This window comes from Necator americanus, chromosome X (assembly GCF_031761385.1).
Source record: "Necator americanus strain Aroian chromosome X, whole genome shotgun sequence".
Lineage (NCBI taxonomy): Eukaryota > Metazoa > Nematoda > Chromadorea > Rhabditida > Ancylostomatidae > Necator > Necator americanus.
The window spans coordinates 4,940,038-4,961,731 of NC_087376.1; the positions used below are offsets into that span (position 1 = coordinate 4,940,038).

The window sequence follows — 21,694 nt, forward strand, 5'->3', positions numbered from 1 at the left end:
TACTAAAGCGAAGCGCCACATTCCAGAATGTGGATAGCAATTTTATTTGCTTCAATACAATTTCCTTTCCACAAAATCCTTGAGAAATCTTGGAGAAGAAGCGAATTTGCGCCCGTGAGAATCACCTCACCGTTAAAGGCTTCTGTAAATCAATGTATGGAAGACTTGTTTTCCCTAGCTCTACATATTCTTCCCATTCAATATAATTACAATTAAAGTTATTATAAGGATATTAAGTTGTTATTATTATTATAAAGTTAAAGAAACGTTAATGAAGATTTAACATTTTTATCAATTTCATGAATTTCGCACTTTATAAACAGGAACAGTATAAACAGGTATTTAACGAATTTCTGAACAGAAATATTCCAATTTCATATATCCATAACCTAGCACTTCATCCGGAATGTCCTCATACAGGAGCAATTTATTCTCCGAATAGGCAGTAAATTATACACCACTGAAGGTGGTGGGGGAGGGAGGGAAATGAGGTAGTGGAATCTATTCGTTCGCACAACCTGTTTACTACGTCTTATGATTTATTTTTCGTTTACAGACCGCTTAAAAATAACGAATTTCTGGATTTTAGACTTAAAAGTTAATTTGAAATGCTTTTGAGCGTTTTAAAATTTGCAAAAAAGTAAAAGCCGTTCTTTAGTATTGCTAAAATTTTAGTGCTTTCTGGATCCAGATGCTCAATGTGTTCCCACTTTTTTTTTTGCTGTCGCTCAGAAAGATGATCTTTCTGCTCCTATTTGCAAGTCAACACAGAATAATCGCATTCATTATTTAAGTGCAAAAATTTAATGAATTTCATCTCGAAAGCTAAATTGTCCAATAAAAAACGTTCAATTGGTGGTTTATGATGTGAAAATCTAAGAGGCGGTTCTAAGCCACATTTTCTGCCCACCGCCCACACGAGACGAGTTTTTTCGAGTTATTTTGATTTGTGATCAACATAAATGTGATTATATTATGTTATTTGATATAATCCGAAAGATAAATTCCTGGAATTTGTAGGTGGTCATAAAATGGGAGTTGTTTTTTTTTCAGATGTTCTTGTCGAGGATTTGCTACTATTAGTGATCCCATTGATTGCAAAAAACGCATAATTTTATCCTATACATTAATTTACATTTAATTCTTTAATTATTCTATTTTCGTCTTCAAATAGTAAGAATTGATTCGAAGAAAATTTTGTATCCATTTACTCCTTAACGCTTTTCTCTCATCAATAATTCGGAGAATATGGTTCGAGGTATGTGTAGAGTGCTTAGTGTTGGCCGCCGCCTTATTCCGGATGCAAACATAATTGTCCATCAACTCATACACTTAGTTTATTCAACACCTTACACAATGTTTCATTGCATAATCCAACGATTTATCCGCTATCTAGCTCAATATAGTCATGTTACATTAGCTTTTTTTTCTTCATGAGCTCATAAATTAAGATTTTGTGTAACATGTACATGATATATGAATAGTTTCACTTTTAAAATAATTATTTTAGTGATTTATTACTACCTTCAAACTAAAATCTACTTTATTGTTTCATTTGAAATGATTCATGGTTAGTCTAGTTGTCTTGTTATAAACCTTATATTAATACGGCTTCGGATTGTTTCCGGATTTCATGAGTATGGTTTCTTTAATAAATGTGATTATCCGGAAATTCCAGAGAAACTATGTTAACTGTAATGTATATCTGTTTGATTTTAACATATAAGGCTTGTCATTTGCAAAAAAAAATCATTCTGATAGGATAAAATTCAATTTATCTCATTTATCAATAATTGTTGCCGACTTCTTTAGTTGTAATAATGTCAGTGAACAAATATTTACAAAAGATATGTTATTGTTTTCCGTGAAAGTGCTCCTATGCCCCTCAATTTACCCTCAATGTATTCCACAAAAATTGATACTTAAGTATTCAGCTCATGAAATTCTGGAATTATTTTGTGAATGGATACGATTAACCTGCACTTTAACAATTTTGGACGTTACCATCCGCTAGAATTTCTAGTAATATTCAAGCATGAAAATTTTTTAAATATTATTTTCAATATTTTTTTTACACAGGGTTTTGTGTCTCCAGCAAATTTGTTTATGTTATGTTGTTTATTCAGATAGTAATTTATTTTGCTTCATATTTTTGTACGTTTCCTCCTTGTTGTCATAGCATTCCAACAGACTTTACCTTAAATTATTTATAATTTTTTTAAACGTTTCTTTCTTTATTAAATCACACATCCAGACTACCTTTTCGTGTCGAGAATACGATAGAAGTAAGCATGACTAGTGTGTGTGTGTGTATATATTATTAATGGATGGATTTGAGCTCGTCCACGTTATTACTTTTTTATTACCACCCTCAAGCGATTTACTCACATTTATAGCTGTCAATTCTTTGTCATTGATCATTTATTCGTTATCCGTATTTGTTTTTCTCATTGAATCAAATAATCCACAAAAATCTCGTATGTCATCTATATCTTACAATTCAAAAATTCTTCAAGGTTTATGTAATGAAACAGCTCTCACCACCTCCAACAAAACGGCGGGATTCATGCTTGCAAGAGGTTCGAGGAGTAAATTTTCACATTTTCATTTCGCTTTTTATTTTTGTACAGTTAATTTGTAAAAAAAAATCTTATATGTTATTCATATTTCTAATGTGATCCAATACTCCAGAGATTTAAGCAATTAAAGATATGTGAGGAATTTTGGGAATTTCTTTTTTTTTGTCGTTTTTCACCGTCATCCACGATGGGATGTTTTGATTTTCATGCACACTTGATTGGTAGTGGTTAGACTAATCTGTTTGCGTGGAATCGTGGAATCGTTGCCTGTTTTCGTGGAAAAATTTTGAATAATGAAATAGTAGCGATGGTCAAAGCATGGATAGTAGAAAAATGATGATATGCGAAAGATCCTTGTTTTCAAAGAATGCACTAGCTTATTATACATGACCTTTTTTCGATAAATCCACAAGTTATTCACTAAACTTCTCAGGATTTAAAAGAAAAAATGCGTTTCTTCTTTTGTTATACCACTATGGATAATTCTTGCTACAGTAGGATTAAGGACTTAATACGGTAACGTTAAGTCATGCGCAGAATTGAATGACGACAGTTACACAAAAGCACATCCAGAGTACATTAAGGAGAAAAGAAATTATTTCGGTGGAGTAAATTACATAAGAGTACGACTTTCCTAATTATGCGTATATCAATTAATTTAAATTACGGTGAAATATACAGTAATGGTCCCCAGCTAATAGTTCTAGAGCTACGGTAGTTCTTGTAACGATTAATTGCTAATGCCAATCCATACAAAAGAGACAAAAAGGCCACCATGGAGTTAGTCCCTCTCTCTTCTTTTACGGATAATACCAATTAGCAAAATTAAAAAGAATTAACCGCCTTTAATTTCAAAAAAATGCACGATATTGAGGAGTTTTTAATAGTTTCTTAAGCTGCATGTGCATTGGATAATAGGGGAATCTCAGCGAAAAATGAACGAAGTATTTATATTCCCAAAATTCCTACATGCATCCATGATATCCGAAATCCTTGAATGCGTTCCTCAGTTCTCCAGGGACAATAAAGAAATCGAGGAGAATCGCAATTATTTTGTTTAAGGAGCATTTGGAAGTTCTTTTCTGGATAATCCCACCTTAATTTATCTCAAACGAAATGTAAAGTAGCCTTTTCTAATTTCTACAGGTGGTTTTCAATTTACGTTTACTGGAATATTATCCAGAGTTTTTGTCGATCGATATTGTACAAAATCACATTCGGTTCCACCAGAAATTGTGTCCTATCGAATAGAAATTAGAATACAATGTTTTTTTTAATGAGCAATTGCTTACTAACTCTAATTACAGTATCGAAACAATGTTTGGGTAATTATGTTTTTTTCTGGATGATTTTGGCGACACTAAAATAGTTGTTAGTCACCTGCTGGCTTAAATAACGGATAAACGATGAGGTATTTGACGTCAATCAATCGGCTTAGGATGCTCCTATGCGCTCGACATCAGTTTAGAGTCGTTTGAGGTTGACGAACTCGCGTCCAGCGTACGCAATGTGACTTGAGGAGGCTAGAGGATGTATTAAGCCAGTGATTTTATCCTTCCAGAAATGTCTGGTACCAATTCATCGATCCAGGAGGGATGAAAGGGTTGGCGAGCACTAGAACGCTTTCGAAACATCGACAGTGCACCTACAGTAGAATCTGTTACCGACTGCACTACACTCGTCCATTAATTTAAATATAAAATTAACTTAAGAATTGATTACTTCAATTGGCAATCATGCACCTCATTAGGTATCCATGAAGAGAATTGAATGATGTTCCCAAAAAATTACATTTCCCAACATTTCCAAAATTTGCTTTCCTGAAATGAATTTAAAGTTGACTTTTCCTGGAAACATTCGGTTGTAAGTAATCGAGCGCCTACTCATTCCACGACCGCAAAATTTTAAATTCATTCAAAATTGTCGATACCACGCATGACAATATTTTGTCTGGAATGTAATTGTTTCGGGAATATATCCGAAATTTTACCTATACTTTATTACCTGTACTTATTTCTTACTGTAAAATGAAAAATGTCTCCTATTCGTTATTTCTTATAGAGTTCCTATCCTTGTAGAAATGATGTGTAGGCGCATCCTCGTTGTCCTTGAAGACAACGCTATAAATCACCTCTATATTTATGGATAGTGAAGAAAATTAACAAAAACCTGATAAATGAGTAGTCACCCAACAGCTTTTAAATATGAGCAAAGGAATTTTTGAGATATTAAGAAAAACATTTCTTGCTTTTCCAGGTTTCGGCCGATTTCCTACGATTAAATGGAAGTCGACAACAGTTCCGAAATTTACTGTCAACAAGAAAAAAATTAGGCTCTTTGCCACCTGCATACACTAGGATCGATTACAGTCGGGATTCATTGGATTCAAATTGTGATTTTCATCATATTGTATTTTTTATTCCTCTAAATCTTATTTTTTTTACGTGTTCAGTGAATCGAGCTCCTCATCACGGACCTGTGATCACTGTCGAAGATACCGGCTCTCAACTACGGATTAATCGGGTTAAATCGAGTATTACGGATAGTCTTGTCGATAAGACATCCTTAGAAAATGGTTGGTTCATGTTTGAAGCATGTGAAATACAATACATGATTTTATAGTTGAATTTTCACAACGTTAAAGTCGAATTTTAATTCATAATTGATAAAAAAGTGGCTTTGAAGTAAGCTCAGTGCATTTGTTGCTCACAGAATTCATAGTGAGGGACTGCAAACTCAAACTTATTGTCGACATTTATGTATTCCCTGCAGATATCCTGGAAAACGTTGTGCTATGAATCAAACTGGATGTGGTTAGGATGCTCCAATCTACAGAAGATGGATTAGGCTTCGAAAACAGCGCACTTTTTAAAAATTAAATAATAGAGGAGTATTTTCGGGATGATAGAAAATGACAACAAGATGTTTACTATCTGCAAGTTCGTTCAAAAAAAAATTTTTTTTTCTTAATTTTCTTTTGTACTTTCCTAATTACTACCTCTTCTACAACTTTTCTTGACTTTACTCAAAACCTTTTACTGAGCATTCTATCCTGATTTCTATTCTGATGTGGGTCATGGATCGTAAACCGAACAATTCCAAGTATTATAAGAATTTCTTCTGCCTTCTCGTCATCAACTATTCAATACTGCCGTTTATCCAGTATTACGTGAGAACAGGTGCAAAATAATACGATATTCCTGGACATCCTTGGTAATCACATCATACAGCAGCTGATTCGCGACACTTTCAACCACAAACAGTGTTTATCGGAGAATTCTGTTGTTTTCTTTCACGGAAGAATTGAAAATTATGCTATGATCGAAAAAAAGGAGCGATTTACCATAAAGAATGCATGAAAAACGCAACGCTGTATATTCGTAAGAAACTGGAAAGGTTCATGGATTGTGTATCAAAAAACAATGAGTTGGTAAAAGCTAAAGAAATATGGTGATACGAGCAGAGATTTGATGATTGCAAGATTTTAGGATTATTCTGGATTTCTGCCAGTAAAACACCGATGATCAACGAAAATACGTTTTTCTCGATTGACAGTGTGATTTTTAGCTTTGCTACCATTCTGTTACCTGTGTGTTCGACATATAAGCAGGTTTTTTTTCCGGAAAAGATAATCAGAAACACGGGATCTAAAAAAATTTCCAGTAATTCTATAGTGTAACAACTTGTTGATCGGCTTCGTTACCTCTGAGGAACTCGTTTTTTTCAATCGTTTTTCGTAGTGGGCTCAAGATGAAAACAAGCAAGGAGAGATGAGGAGTTGTCGGGATAAGAAGAATGTCCAGGAACTTAGGACAATTCTCAGGATTCAAAAGAACGAAAAGGTTGAAAGGCTTGGAGTCAAATGAAATCCCTCATTACTAACCTCGTTTGAGGAAAAGAACAACTTAGAAAGATCCGAAGGTGTTTAACCGGGCGGATGAGAAACGATATTAATTGAGCGGAAAGAACAGAAAGTGTGAACGATTATAGAAAGAAGCGCGCGTTGCGGCAAACGCGTCGCGTCCATTTGGTTGAACACGATTTGGCCCCTATTATTATTGTTATTCTCATTATTATTGCTATTGTTATTATTATTACTACTATTATTATTACTTTTTCCACTTTTTATTCTGATTGTTATTATTGTGTTCAAAGATCAGTTGCGATTATCCGAGAAACATGATTCCAATGTAGTCTTTGTCCTTTGTGGACCTTCTATATCTTATTTCAAGGAGAAACATAGAGGTTCACATAAGATGTTTATTTTCAACAAAAAAAAAAACCGTTGGAATTAAAAACTCGTGATAAACATGTGATTTTATATTTTGCTAGCTTAAATCTGCTAAACTTATTTCAGCTACAGTCGCATTTTGTGAGAGCAATGGTGGAGCCGGTATGCATCCAACTGCTAGTCATTTTAAAAGGAACAACAGCCGGTAACTAGTTCAAATTTATAGGATCCTAATTATTTTTTTGTGAAAAAAAATCATTTTTTTTAAGGTATGGAGTACCAATCGACAGCTCGGCTGTTAAACTGGTATATCGAGTTCGCTCGGAACGTCTCAGTAATCGGTTCGTCCCAGGGAAAACTTTTTTTAGCTTTATTAAATTGACTACAAAATTAATCGAAACTGTTCAAGGGTAAAAATCACTGATCGAGCACTTGTCCTAGCAATGTTGGGGATTATTGTTATGGTTGTTGACGCAGAGATTACTGGACAAAAACTTTTCGGGATTACTAAGGTAGGTTTTTCCTCGGTGTATACGGAATTAGAAAAAAAGAATTGATGAAGCTATGTTTATGTTAGTGAAAAATTCCATTAAACACCAATATCTTCACTGTCAATCATTCTAAAAACTCCGAGATTTCACTTTAATTCCTCGATAGGTTGTTGATCACGTAAATCAAGTAATTTACTTTTGTTTACTTGTAGTTTCCTTATAAAACGGTGAAGTGAACTGACTATAACCTTTCAATAACATTACATTCGCAAGCGGGCATGATTGTTAGTGCCAATCAATAATGTACATTGTCCCTCCGCTGCCGTTTTATGCGGTCCCGTTGGGCCACGTTTAAGTGTTTTTTCTTATTAGCTGGTGTCAGGAGGTCAATTATTGTTATGGTTAACAATAGGAGTAAAAAAATGTACATTGCGGGGGGACGGTGAGAAGGGTCCCGGCAAATTCTCCGCGAATGCCTCCGAGACCTTATGTGTCCCATGGATATCCCGGAGGAGACTCGAACATACCTCGACGATGACACCCTCTTAGACGTTCATATTGCGAGTAATTGAATAAATACTCACATTTAACTATTTACACCGTATTTCCCCTTAGAACTATATGAGAAAAATTTTGAAGATTACTTGAAATCGTAAAAATTTATCCTTTAAAAATATGATAATCCGGTAGAAATTGATTTTTTTTTTCAGGTTCATCCAGTGTCACTTATGTTAAGATCATTTGTAGCATTATCAACGATTGCTCTTTTGACACAAATCGTCCTCTACCATATCAATGATGTTGTGGTAAGAATATATTTTATTCCATATAAAATTTATTTTCAAAAAGTTTAAGCGCAACAGTTTAATGCAATTTTTGTAAGAAATAATATGACATGAAATAAATGAGTGACATGAATTAGAAATAATATAAAAATATTTATTAAATTACTCGTTTTCTTTTTTTTTTCGGAGGATCACATAGTTGTTTTTAAACGTTATAACTCGATGAAAAAGTTCTAGAACTTTCGGAAATAAATCAATAATTAATAAAAAAAAAACATTGATTATAATCGCATAATAATTCAGCTTGATCTGGTTGATTGTGGTGCAGATGACTGGCGAGTAGTTGTGACAACAGATCGAGCTATACAATTCTGTACAGAATTTATTCTTTGTGCAGTATGTCCATTTCCAGGTGAATATTTCTGGAATGCATGAACCTAAAGGATTTTTCCTTCACTCTATTTTTTTTTTTGAAATTCTTTTACTTTTTAGGTACGGGATCGTTACATTGGTCATTCATTGAAACGACACGAAATATGCAAGCTAGTCACGGAAGGTCTTTTTATGTTAAAGAGGTGAGCATGAAAAAATTCTAACAATAATTCTTTCAATTTTCCTTTATTATTTTGTGAATAAAATGCTAATGAGCCCAAATTTTTATGAGAAATTTGGTTCATACGATTTTTTCCTACTCAATTATTTTTTATTTTCGACTTCATCGAAACGCTTTCCTCTATCAAGTTCATCGATCAGTGGCTCATTGCTATGTCCACTGCTCATCCATTCATGTATATCCTAGACGGGACTCACTCGAAAGCAACTAACGTAAAGGGAAATAATATTAGAGGGAAATCTTTCAAATTATTTTTTGGATTTTCATTAAATTCATTATCTTTATTTCGGAGGATCACACTATTAATTTATTCGACAAAAACTCACAAACTTTGAATGTTGTTATCTCAAAAAATAAAATTTTATGAAAAACTTTGAAAAAAAAAACGTTGAGTTTGTAGAAATTACATAAACTTCCCCTCTTTTTTTCACTTTTTACACAACAATTTATGAAAATTCTAGAAAAATGTACCGATTTATAGTGGATTAAAGAAAATAGTTTTAGTTCAATTAGACTTGCATGATGATGTATAGATAAAAATAATATGCTTTAGTTTTTTTTTCTCGAAGCTCCAAATCTCTGGTTTTTATCGAAAATAAAAATAAATAAATAATAAAAATAAATAATAATAAATAGTAAAATGAAGTAAATAACAATAAATGATAAAATTAAAAAAAAAAAACAAAAAAAAAGAAGTGATGGAAGTTCTTGTCTAAAAAATTGGGAAAAAGTTCCTGTGTTGCATTTGGATAATTTCTGCGCTTTTTATTAATCCTCTTCAAAAAAGCTGCGGTTTACAAATATTATTTAATGAATTTGACGAATACATACTTCCTGAGCTTTAGAGTAAACGCATTCCCAAATTTTTAGGTACCTCTTGATGTGCCGTTGTCTATTTTAATGTTATCACGTGTATATCTTCTTGGAAGATTCATGGTACTACACAGTAAACAGTTCCAGGTACGTGTTAGCAAATCAATCAATAGTAACATGTGATGTGATCCAACTCAATTATTTCAGGATGCTTCCACACGAACTTTGGCAGCTTTAAATCGTATTCAAGTGAATTTCTCATTTGTACTGAAAACAGTTCTGGATCAACAACCAATTTTATTTCTTACAACTTTCACTATAATTTTCTGGATTGTCACATCTTGGACATTTGTGCAATGCGAGAGGTCGTCAAATAACTGTTGAATTAAATTTTGAACGAAAATTCAATAGATTAAAATTTCCAGATTTGGACAAGCTGATCAGGATGTGCCATCAATACTTTATTCGAACGCTCTCTGGTTCATTGGTACGGATCGTTTTATCCTTAATTTCTTCAGGATTGATCTTATAACAATCTGATAATTCAGCTATTACCTTTATGTTAAATGGTTACGGTGATATCGTTCCTCAAACACATGCAGGCAGAATTATAGCTATTTTTGTTGGAGTTGTAGTAAGTAGTTTTTTTTTCTGAAATAATTTTCGTTGAATTTAATTTTAGCTATTGTTGTACCTTTATCCGTTATTTTTTTTATTCTTTTTTATTTTAGGGTGCAATCATATCATCAATTCTTATTGCTGTTATTTCAAGAAATATTCTTCTTTCACAAGGACAACGGAATGTCAATAACTTTATGCATGATAGTAAATTAACGAGGGAACATAAAAATGCAGCTGCGAAGGTGGGACCACTACTCATTTTTGTTCCCGTAATTTCATCATGGTCCATTATGATAGTGGTCTGAATCGGTCCCAGAACTGTACATACGTTGGTAATCCTGAAATTAAAGAACTTCATAGATCTACATGCACATCCAATCACAGTTCTTGTAATACTAATTACTATTAATATAATACTAATTTGTCGACTACTGGAGAATGAAAGGCTTAGTTGGCTGCGGGGCGGTTTCGAACCATTTCTGAACACATTCTCCATTTTTTCCTTGCACAACCATTTTTCAAGGACTTTTTTTAACCTTATTATCGCTAACTTTGATATTATAGCCAGCTATCTGATCTATTCGAACATCTCTAGGATAAGCTATAGGATTAAATAAGGAAAAGCCATTCAAACAATATGGAGTTATTTATGGTTCCAGAATTAAGTATAATTTTACAGAATTTACTGCATGAGAATAAATGGCATTCACTTTTTGAGTAGATTCTTTTCTTTAATTGAAATTTAGAATAACTTGGGTCACTTAGTTGAATATGCTCATGTAATGATGGAGAAATACTATCCGTCACTAAAATTCCAGAAAAAATGTAGCCCGTAAAAATTACGGTATCCTCGCTCTTTCATATAGCGATCCGATCAAGAATTTTGACAGGATAGGTGTATTTTGAAAATTTCTTCTCTTCATCATGGTGGTTCTGTTCGCCACTTAGTGTTTTTTTTTTGTTCTGTGACTAAAGAGGACATCAAAATTTTCTGTTACTCTCTCTTAATGTGTTCTTGGAACTGTAGGTCTATCGTGTTAGTTAAAGGGCGAAGAAATAGTTTAGGAATTTCTTACTGTAATAATCCAAACTCCTCGTATTTCCTAACTCTCCTTTTTCTTTACTTTCTCAGCGCATAAATTCCCCTTCCATCGTTCAGGTCCTGCAGCACACATGGCGAATCCATAAATGCTTACGAAGTGGCCCTGATAGTAGGCTTCGAACATATCAGAGGAAATTCCTTCGAGCGATCCATGAGTAAGGAATAGTTGAGATTATTCTGGACTAGCGAAATCTCCTATAATTTTTTATTTTAGGTTCCGAGCTATTAAGAACGAAATGCGTGTGTTTTCCGAAAATAATTCCGCAAATAATCAACAAGTTACTCGTGTATGTTGAAATATAGTGGATTATTTGCTTTTTTTTCTAAAAGTAAAAACTTTGATTTACTTATTTAGTTGGTTGCCGAAATGCACTTTTCTATGCAACGTTTAATGACTGCACAGGATGAGATGAGGGCACAAATTGAGGTCCTTCAACGTGCCGTCCGGAATCACTACACGAACACCCAACAGCGGTTAATTTTTTTCAACTTTTTCTCTCTACAACGCAAATTATTAGTGAACAGAACAGGTTATGGGACAAATCCGTTCTGAAGTTCGCTTTTTTGCTGATTTTTTGAAATAATTGAGCTAATCTCAAGTAAAAAATGTAGGATTTTAAAAGTGGAAAGAGAGCACTTCATAACGAAGATAGTGCAAAATCTTCGAAACGTGGATTAAGCCTAGGATTCTGGGATATATCAAAGATTTTCAACCAAGGATTAAGCAGTGGATTTACGCAATAGTGCAGAAATTATCTTTCACATATTTATCCCAGGATTTGTGAAATACTGGAGAAATTCTCAATCAAGTACTAAGCCTTGTACCTGTGAAATAGTGGAGAGATCATCAATTAAAGATTAAGCCGGGATTAATGGAATAGTGGAAGAGATTACCAGTCATGGATTAACCCCAAAATTTGTGGAATAGTGCACAACTTTTCACAGATAATCATCACAAATATTTACATCGATGGTGGACCAAAAATGTGAGACGCATACATTTTCTACGAGAAAAAATTCATATTTGATTTATTCATGGTTTAGTTTTTTGACGACTTTCCAGAGCACTTCATACCCATCCGTCGAACTTAATTTCGATTTGATTTATTGAATTTTCAAGTTTCTTACAAAATCTTTGCTACTGTAACAGGTTTAGGTAATTTTATGTAGTATAATTATGTGCTTATTAAGAGAAATTGACTCATTTTCATAAATTATACCTATCATGCCTAGTTTTGTAAAAATCATGCTATATAATAACGCGTTAAGTTCGTGTCTGTGTGTGTTTGTCTGTGTGTCACGAAAATACTCCATAATGGTGCAAAACTCTGCACCGGTAAGGTGCCGAACTATCGTCATCCACCTGATAGGCGAGCACTCTACCTTTTCATCATAGTCTAATAATATATTATGTATGTTGTTTTTGATAAGGTAAGTTAGTTTCTCTCATATGTTAGTGAGAGTAAATAAACTTTTATGTTAATGTATACTTCCAGATTTGCAAACTATCATGCTATAGAATAGCGGGATTATTCTGTCACGTGCGTGTGTCTGTGTATGTGTGTGCCTCAGTCAAGAAATTCCAAAAAGAGAGGGAGACGGACACCAAGGCGTCGGTTTGGGGCGCTGGACCCTCAAGGCGGTAGAATTGGGTGAGATGGGTATGGTGGCGTCGAATTTGTGCCCTGGAGCCAGATAGCTGTAAAATGGAGTGGGAGGGATCCAACGGGGTTGAAATGGTGCGCGCGAGCCCCAACGCAGTAGAATGGGTTTCGGTGGTTCCTTCGCATTTTTCAACATGTCTCCTGATGCTGCTAACATCCTTTCTTCAAGAAGAGGAAAAGCACGTGCGAACGGATGCTTAAATACAATACATAGTAGCCAACATTCACGCGATCTGACGTAGAACGTTATTTTTATCACTTCGATAGTGATGTTCATAGTGAATAAATAATGAATATAATGAATGATGATGAATAATTACTGCGATAGTGACTATTCATTTCATGTTAGCACTTTGTTCTTTCCTAATAGCAGAGAACGGAGGAAACTCATTCTTCGAAGAATGTTTCCAAAATGTGGCGATTTGAGAGGAGCATAGATGTTAAATCAAGTTTGATTGTTCTCCAAATATAGAACCGTTTAGGGAAAAACCATAAAATCTTTCACCCATGCTTAAATGTTCGGGTAAAGAAAAATGAAGAAAGCGTTGATAGAAGAAAGCAATTCTAATTTCCCAAAAAATGTCACTACTTTTATTTTTTGCTGATCGGTGAAGTCGAGCGAAGCGAACACCAAAATAAGCCTGAAGTCCGGATTTAGCCGGACGTTCAGGCTGGTTGTCCTAATAAATGAATTTGCACGTATCACGTACCTTTACCTTAATTTTTTTTCCGATAGGTGCATAATTCCTCAAATAAGCGAATCTTCTTGACATTCTGGCAACTCAACTGAATTCTAGGAGCTTCAAGGACAGATATTATATTTCGAACAAGTAGTAAAATTTTGAATAGTCAATTTTAGATATATCTCCTCTATTACAAGATCAGACCAGTGGGAAAAATTTGATAATTTTTAATTCTTTGCAAAGTCTTATGTGCTATAATTAATATCGAATGAAAATGAAAGGAAATCCAAGAAGTAAACGTTAGAGATCTTATCTTTGTGCCGAATTAAGCCTGGATTTATGTTGCATTCTAAAATGAACAACTGTTGCGAATTTTTCATTTTCGTACCGGAATTACTTTTATTTCTCTAAAAATTTTCTTTTCCTTATTCAGTGGTGTTCTTTGGGCGGAGAACAGCGATTCGATTATTGGCTAACTTCAAGGTAATCAACTATAGAATACAAGTACAAATAGTAGTAGAAGAATGGTCGATCAGCAATCTGCCAAAAATTTCCAACATTTTCTGAAATAATTAAAAATTATAACTCCAGTAACTAGTAGTTGGTGATCGAAACCATTTCTTCTAAGTAGAAGATCATTAATAAATGCATGATGCTAGAGAAGAAGCATTCTGATATCCAGAGAAAAAAGATCGGACATTTCAAGTGTTGTCAGCGATCCATTGGATGGCTTTAGGTGACTGCTTTAATATGTTGTACAATAGAAATAGTTCGTGAAACAATTTACTATTAGTATGTACTTAATGTTGTGTGAGTTTAAAAGTTTTAATTTTTGTATAAAGAGAATATACGGTAGAAATAATGCATGTCTCGTAACTAAAAGTGTTTGTAAGAAAAGTTACTGTCATTTCTAGAAAAATTATGATGTTTTTCGTTTGGAAACTGTGATTATATGGTAGTGGAATATGTCGTATTAAAAAAATTGTAGACTTGCTTCAATTAGGTCTAGAAGAAGCTTTGTAGATAACTAAATAGTATATGAATTTTTTCAATATCTAAAAAATTTTTTCTTTTAGAACTACTGAATCCATGTAATCGTTACTACAAATCAACACTTCATGTCACCTCAAAATCCTGTAACATTTCTACTTTATTTTTCTACAATTTTTCCATAAATCGTGCGTATGTGTTTAAGTGACTTAAATGTGTGTGTTTTTTTAAACTCATTTCCTCTGTTTCACCTTATATTATATTGTTTTCTCGGCTCAAATGCTTTTGTCATATGAATTTTTGAAAAAGATTTTGTGTGCATCAATTTACTTAAAATTAATTGATCTCTATAAACGGGTTTTCTGTAATGATGATCTGTATATTTATTACATTTATCGTGTAATATTTCACATTATACTGTATTGATGTTGTTTTCTTTATGAATAAACTAAATTGATAAAAATGTAATTATTATAATTGAAGTATTGTGTTGATCATTCCCATCCATATGTGATAGTTGCTACGATCTTACTGGAGACTGCTTTTTTTTTCCCCTTTGTATAAAATTTTAGCTTAAATGTTCGGGTTACTATTATTTCGACTCAACTCTCTGACGTTAGAGAACGATAGAAAATCAGTTTTTGCAATGAAATTAATGACGCGAATCAAAATTTTGCATCCGTGATTTCATTGGAAAAATAAATGAGGTATAGATGAGGAAGAGGTTCGAACCAGGTGAGTACAAGTCCAGTGAATTGAAACTGGGACAGGAACGATTAATTTTACAATAACAATTATGTCTTTTTTATAATTATTTTTACAAATAATAATTTATTACAGTCATGTAAGGGGCTATTCACTACATATATATGACCTGATATGGATTGTATTACAAACTTACTTAATATATTATAACAATATGTACTTAATATGTAATATAATAATATGTACTGTACTTAATAGTAATATGTGCTTAATATGTATTTAATATTCTATACTACGAAAAATAAGTAAAATAATTTTAAAGTAAAACTTATTTATAAAAAATCATTACACAAACATTTGGGATACATTTCGGTAGATTTAGTAAAAAAAAAGCAGTGGATTCCATTGAGATTGATAATGAATGGATTCATTCCCAGAAAACTATTAGTCTGCGATCCACTATGAAATTAAGAACGCGTAAGTTCTTACGAATGAGAAGGATCTGTCGCGTCGACGATGTTCCATGCCCTCGTTTTCTCACTTTTCGATTTTCAGTTCTTTCATCTCTCAATACAACTTTTCTTTGGAACAGAGTTCGCACTAGATTTCTCAGCAATTCTTTCGAGTTATCAGTTCTTTTTTTTGTCAGTTTCTTCTTTTTAAACTTACATATGATTTGTAAAGAGGCTTGATTTGTGTTTTTGTCCATACAGTTAAAAAACATTTTAAATATTTGGTAAAATAGATTGTTCATAAAATAAGTGCTCAAAACAATAGAAATGTAATGAGTAATAAGTTAATAATTACCTAATTGTTTATCAAGCAGTGAACTAACACAACTGTCTTCAAGGAAGTAACAAAGCTGCAAATCGTTGTATTTTTTCTACTCTTGGGTTCTCGCATGTCTTTTTCCCACTTAAAAAATGAGAAAATAATTTAAAAAAATTTTATTTGTACAATTCAAGGATCAACAATATAGTTATCAATATTAGTAGTAGTATTTCCCACTTAGTGGACAGAGTCTCGGCGCTCCTCTCTCAAAAGAAGAGGATCGGCGACGATAAAAAGTCGTTGAGTACGTTTCTGAGGTTTTTGGAAGTTTTTTCATCGATCAGATGCTGCATTCAGAGCCCGGAGCAGGTGTCAGTCAGATGTGCCAAGGTTCTGGTCATAGGAAAAGTGGAACAGTCAAAGCCATCCAGAAATTACCGCGTCAGCATCGCCGTGTATGGTTTCGTGTTCTCTTGCAACAGTGCGACTTTGAGGTGTTTTGGTCGTTTTTCGCACACTGTATCGGGGGAATTTCTGGATTTGTCTCACGTAGAGATTGGTGTTGATTCGCTGATTACCCTTTAGCAGTCTCTAGAACAGGGCACGTTGCAAATCCTAGAGTGGGAGGGCCAGAAATGACAAAAAAAGATTTACAACATCCCAGTACATATTCATTTATGGGGTTTTATTCCATATCGAGTAACGGTATGTTACAGTACGTCTAATGAAAGTATAGTATAAAAAAAATTAAAGTAGGATTTTTCGCGGAAGTTTTTTTTTTTCCTTTTTTTCTGGAGCGCTGTAGTTTACCGCATAATTCAGTAGGTAAGAAATGACGTGCATCGTCAGACTGCAATCTTCGTCCTGGTGTCGAACTTACGAGATCCGTGGATGGTATGCGCTAAAATTCCTTTTTTTTGTCAGTTCCGCGGTAGTTTATTTTTTTTTTAAATAAAATTCTAGCCAATTACAATATTTTTATTTTGCATGTCATTTCTCCTGTAGCGATACAACTTTTTGGGAACCTAACTGTTTATTAGACTGTGGAACACTAAATTTTATCACTTCGTCCCTGGAGCGTTGGGAGCACCGGGAGCTCCGTAGGCGGACGGTCACGAGTTTCAGTGAAAGTATCTAAGATGAAAGTCGGAAATTCATCGAGGATATTCGAGTAGCGATACAACTTTCGACGAGATTCGTTCGTCTCGCAACTCGATTCGATTAACGCGATCGTTTGTTAGCGAAAACTTACTAAGTGTTCTCGTTATACGTTCTCGTGACCCAGAATATTCGGTTTCGTTGGAAGCGCGATGACCTATTTTAAGATGTTATAAATAAATTTTCGGTAAGAACTACATTACGAGACGAGTGGTCTTCGTCATTTCGCTGCTGATTATCAAATTCACTGAGAAAAATATTCACATGTTTCAATGATAAACACTTTGTTAATCTTTGACTTCACATTTCAACTTCTATATTCAGAAATCTTTTAACAACTCTTTTCTCCATCAAGGTTTTTTTTACTTTCTCACACTTATTCAATTTTTTAGCTGTTCTGCATGCTTAGAAATGCTGAAACATTATGTTTCTTAGAAAATTCACTGAGAAAAATATTCACTTGCTTCAATGATAAGCACCTTGTTAATGTTTGATTTCGCAACTAAACTTCTCCATCCAGAAAAAAGTTCTGATTACATTTTTTTATCCATCAAGGGTTTTTTTTTAACTTCTTCACACTATCTTCTATTTTTTGATTGTTTTACGTGCTTAGAATTGTTGAAATATTATGTCTGATTTAAAAAAGCTCTTGTTTCTGGAATCTAGGAGACTAGAAGTTTAGCAGATTCCGGTGAGTATATGAGAGTTCAATTTGATCCTTAAATGTGAACAAAAATAGATCCTAAATATTCGGATGGTGCTGACAAGAACACTGTCAGTGTCAAAAATTTTCGGATGAAAAGTGTTTCTTTCTAAACAGTTGGGAATGTCTTTAAACACTAGGAAAATAGGAAAAAATGGTTTTTGCTATTATCTTTTAATAATTTTGTTTGTGTTTTTAATTAATTTTCCGAGTAAAAAAAAGCACGTACTACCAGGATTCTGCCGGACTTATTGTTTCCTAGATCCTAGAAGGAGGGGATCCGTACTACCTTTTTCTTAGTTTTTTTTTTCATTTTTTTCAAATCGTTGCGATTTAGAGATAGAATAAGTAACTCATTGTTCACTCCTGACTTTTATCCTTTTTTTTCGTTCAGGAGCAATCCGTCCTGTTAACTTTCCACTAAATACGTATTATTTTCTTTAAAATAAAGTTTTTTTTAGCCATGGGTTTTGGCTCTCATCAATTATATCAGCAAGCAGGAATTATATCCATCTTCGTCTCTACAATTACTATCGCTGTGCTAGCCGTTACAATCCCATTACTTTACGTGAAGACAAACGCACAATATGTTGATCTTAACGAAAATGCATTGAAATTCAGGGTAGGATAAAATATACAGTGATTTCTAATCGTCCATATAATCCAAAAAAGTTAGCACGAATAGAAGTGATCTTCTCAGGAATCATCTGATATGATATGGAATGAGATGTTCTCGCTTCGAGAGCAGCCATCACCTCAGATACGATTCTTCAGCAGAAGACCAAGAAAAGCATGGCTTGAAAGCGGAGTTTGCAAAGGTTAGTGGGACCTTATCCATAAAATTAGTAGCGATTTAATGACGGTTGAATGCTAATTAATAAAGTAATAATAAATTAAAAAGAAATAGCAAATACAGGTTAAATATTTTAACATTGAACATTTTTCTGTAACCATCAAAAAAGTGTTCAGGTTGTTTCACATTGGCATGCTCCATGGGACCACCTGGACCACCCGGACCACCGGGCCCAGATGGAAACCCCGGTGAACCCGGATCACAAGGTGTCGCAGGAGAAGATGGTTTTGATGTTCAACTTGAATCCGAGCCAGATCTACCATGTGTGGTTTGTCCGGCTGGACCTCCAGGAGTGAGGTTGGGGAACTTCTGATATAAATGAAAAATAACTATAGCGATATGAATTAAATTAATCAGTTGAACATTCTATTTTTATGAGCATTTTAGAGGTCCGCAAGGAGAAAGAGGAATGACTGGGCATCCAGGTGAACAAGGGGAAGCAGGTCCTGATGGTATCAGTGGAATAGATGGACCGCCTGGAAATCCAGGATTCCCTGGACCACTTGGATTAAAGGTTTTGCTCATCTTTTCCTAATCAATCATAAAAAACGGGAAAAATGTTTGATTCAGGGACCACTAGGACCTAAAGGACCTGAAGGTGATCAAGCAATAGCGGGTGTTGGAATAAAAGGTCCTGTAGGACCTCCAGGACCTCAAGGAATGAAAGGAAGACCTGGGCCCCATGGTTAGTCCTATTTTTTATGTTGGATTTTTCACCGAACAGAACTTTCGTTGTTCTTTTAGGAAAGAGTTCGAATAATCCGGGAAGCCCAGGTAGTCCTGGTCCTGCTGGCCCAGCTGGCCCAGTGGGACAAGAAGGATCGATAGGAATGGAAGGTCCATATGGTCCTCCAGGTGATCCAGGTAAGCAGTATCTGATATGTCTTTATCAGAAAAGAGTTTTTGTTCATTAAGTGAACTTTCTCTTTCAAGGAATGCCTGCATCGTACTGCCCTTCGGATTGTGGCGTGCAAAATATCCTGGCAGACGTTGTTCCACATACAAACGGGCACAAATTTAATGAGTATGCGCCGCCACCAGGAGAGCCATCCGATGAAGTCGCTACGTCACCGCCAAAGTCAGTTATAGCGCTCCTTCTCAAATCTTAATCTTAAAATGTCTGTAATATTTTTTTTTTCAGGGTGAAGTACGATCCTATAAAGGATGACGGTTACGGTACTCATCGATTCCAAGATTTCACAGCGTATGAGCGACAGATGAGGAAGAAGATGATTAAGAGACTGATGAAAACGCGTAGACATCGACATTAAATACTAGGATTACTGAATTGAAGCCATTCCGAGACTTTTTTTTTCTTTTTCAGTGCTAATTACTAGAAAGTTTGCTAACTATCGTGGTAAAAGATGCGTTTTCTTTAAATAACATATGTCTGGATGAAATTCACTTCCGACTGTTCTAATCATTCAACAATTAATGTCAAAGCGACAAGTTCACCGCCGGATGTAAAAAATGATTATTGTTCGGTTTAAGTAGCGTCACGGAAAATCCGATAAAAAAAGGATGGAAATCTCACCAAACGACACACGTCAGGATGACAAAAAAGTAGTTCGTTTCAAAAACTTCTGTGTTTTCTCCATCACTCGTACATAAGTGCAATCGACGGGAAAAACGAAAAAGGCGATCGCTGTTGCGGTTGTTCTGGATCGCGATCGTCCACGTTTTTCATTCTACTTTACAAATATAACGGAGAAAGTTCTGTAAAGAAAATATCGTGAAATCAAAGGACGGAGATCAACGATCTGCTGTAATTGAAATAGTTAGAAACTTTTTCCGTGCTTACATTTTCTTATAATTTTTCTTCTTTTCAAATATTAGCCTTACTAGTCAGGAATGTACTAAACTGTGTTTAAATAATCATAAATATGCACAACTAGAAATAAATGAAGTAAAGTAAATATTAGATTATTATTATTATTATTTAAGTAGTAATAAAGTAAATATTAAATCGTTTAGAGATTTTTTTTTTGGCCGAGTGATGGGTTCGATCGGTTACGCACCTCATTTAACTTTTAGATAAAAAATCAAAATTTCATTTGGTCCTTCGAATGTTGACAAGCAATAACCAACAAATCCACGAAAATTTTATTCAAACTCACAAAAAAAAAGAGACAGGCGTTTTGCGGTGACGGCTGAATAATAGAAAGCATGGCTGGAATTTCGTCAATTTATAATTTTTTTTTATTTGCACTATGGAATCTACTTCTTTTCTTCCACTTTCAATTTTTTCTTATCTCCTACTGTTAAAAAGTTGTGCACGAAAGCTTCTAAAATTATTAAGAACAATAGTTTTTGAAAACAGAAAATTGTAAGGTTATAGCTATTTTTGCAAAGTATTGCAAATGTAGAATGATTTTTCTCTGGGAAAAAAACTGAGAGAACAATTTTTTCAGGTAGTTTAGCATTATTATTTGCATATATTTGACAATATTCAAATAAAAATAACTTAAAAAAAAATAGAAAATAAGAAAAAAATGATTCCACCAATTGAGTATGTTTTACATTTATTTCAAACTAATTTTTATCGGATTCTAAGATCCTGGACGGATCTATATAGGTGAGATTAGTTAAATATCTACTTTTTCATTTATTTAAATATCGCCACTTTTTGGGAGATCCTGCGATCCCTCTGCAATTATGGATTGGACGAACGAGGTGATGTTTGAGGCTTTTACGCTGTGACTGGAGGTTGCGTTCAGAAAAAAAAAAATTCTAAAAAAGTTCAAAAAGGTGAAAATGGAGAAGGTTTAATCGAAATTTCTATTTCGTTAGGTCTAAAACTTCAATCAATAGTGAATTTGTGCAATCTCACATACCGGATGAAGACCACCCAGAAGATCTGTGATCTACCCCGGGTAAAAACACCAAAGATCACAATAAGATCCATAAGACCGCAATACATTCATATTATCGA

At 34.1% G+C, this 21,694-nt stretch overlaps 1 protein-coding gene across 2 annotated transcripts; it reads left to right on the forward strand.

The window, feature by feature from the left end:
• Positions 1–299: 299 nt before the first annotated feature.
• Positions 300–20,033, forward strand: RB195_021501 (uncharacterized protein; the record flags this gene model as incomplete). Of its 2 annotated transcripts, XM_064208272.1 has the most annotated exons (26): positions 300–338; positions 4,836–4,971; positions 5,032–5,154; positions 6,937–7,015; positions 7,080–7,151; positions 7,220–7,322; positions 8,012–8,107; positions 8,390–8,498; positions 8,579–8,661; positions 9,570–9,659; positions 9,720–9,877; positions 9,938–9,999; positions 10,061–10,146; positions 10,244–10,375; positions 11,293–11,390; positions 11,450–11,522; positions 11,591–11,662; positions 16,406–16,529; positions 18,371–18,531; positions 18,610–18,727; positions 18,879–19,059; positions 19,150–19,276; positions 19,333–19,447; positions 19,507–19,626; positions 19,696–19,840; positions 19,904–20,033. In XM_064208272.1, the coding sequence occupies 26 exons, from the start codon at positions 300–302 to the stop codon at positions 20,031–20,033; spliced, it is 2,832 nt and encodes a 943-aa protein (XP_064064153.1). The 2 variants fall into 2 exon arrangements, with proteins under 2 accessions (XP_064064153.1, XP_064064154.1); XM_064208273.1 differs by lacking the exons at positions 300–338; positions 11,293–11,390; positions 11,450–11,522; positions 11,591–11,662; positions 16,406–16,529 and adding an exon at positions 2,526–2,579 and having other exon boundaries at positions 10,244–10,337.
• Between the last annotated feature and the right edge of the window lie 1,661 nt (positions 20,034–21,694).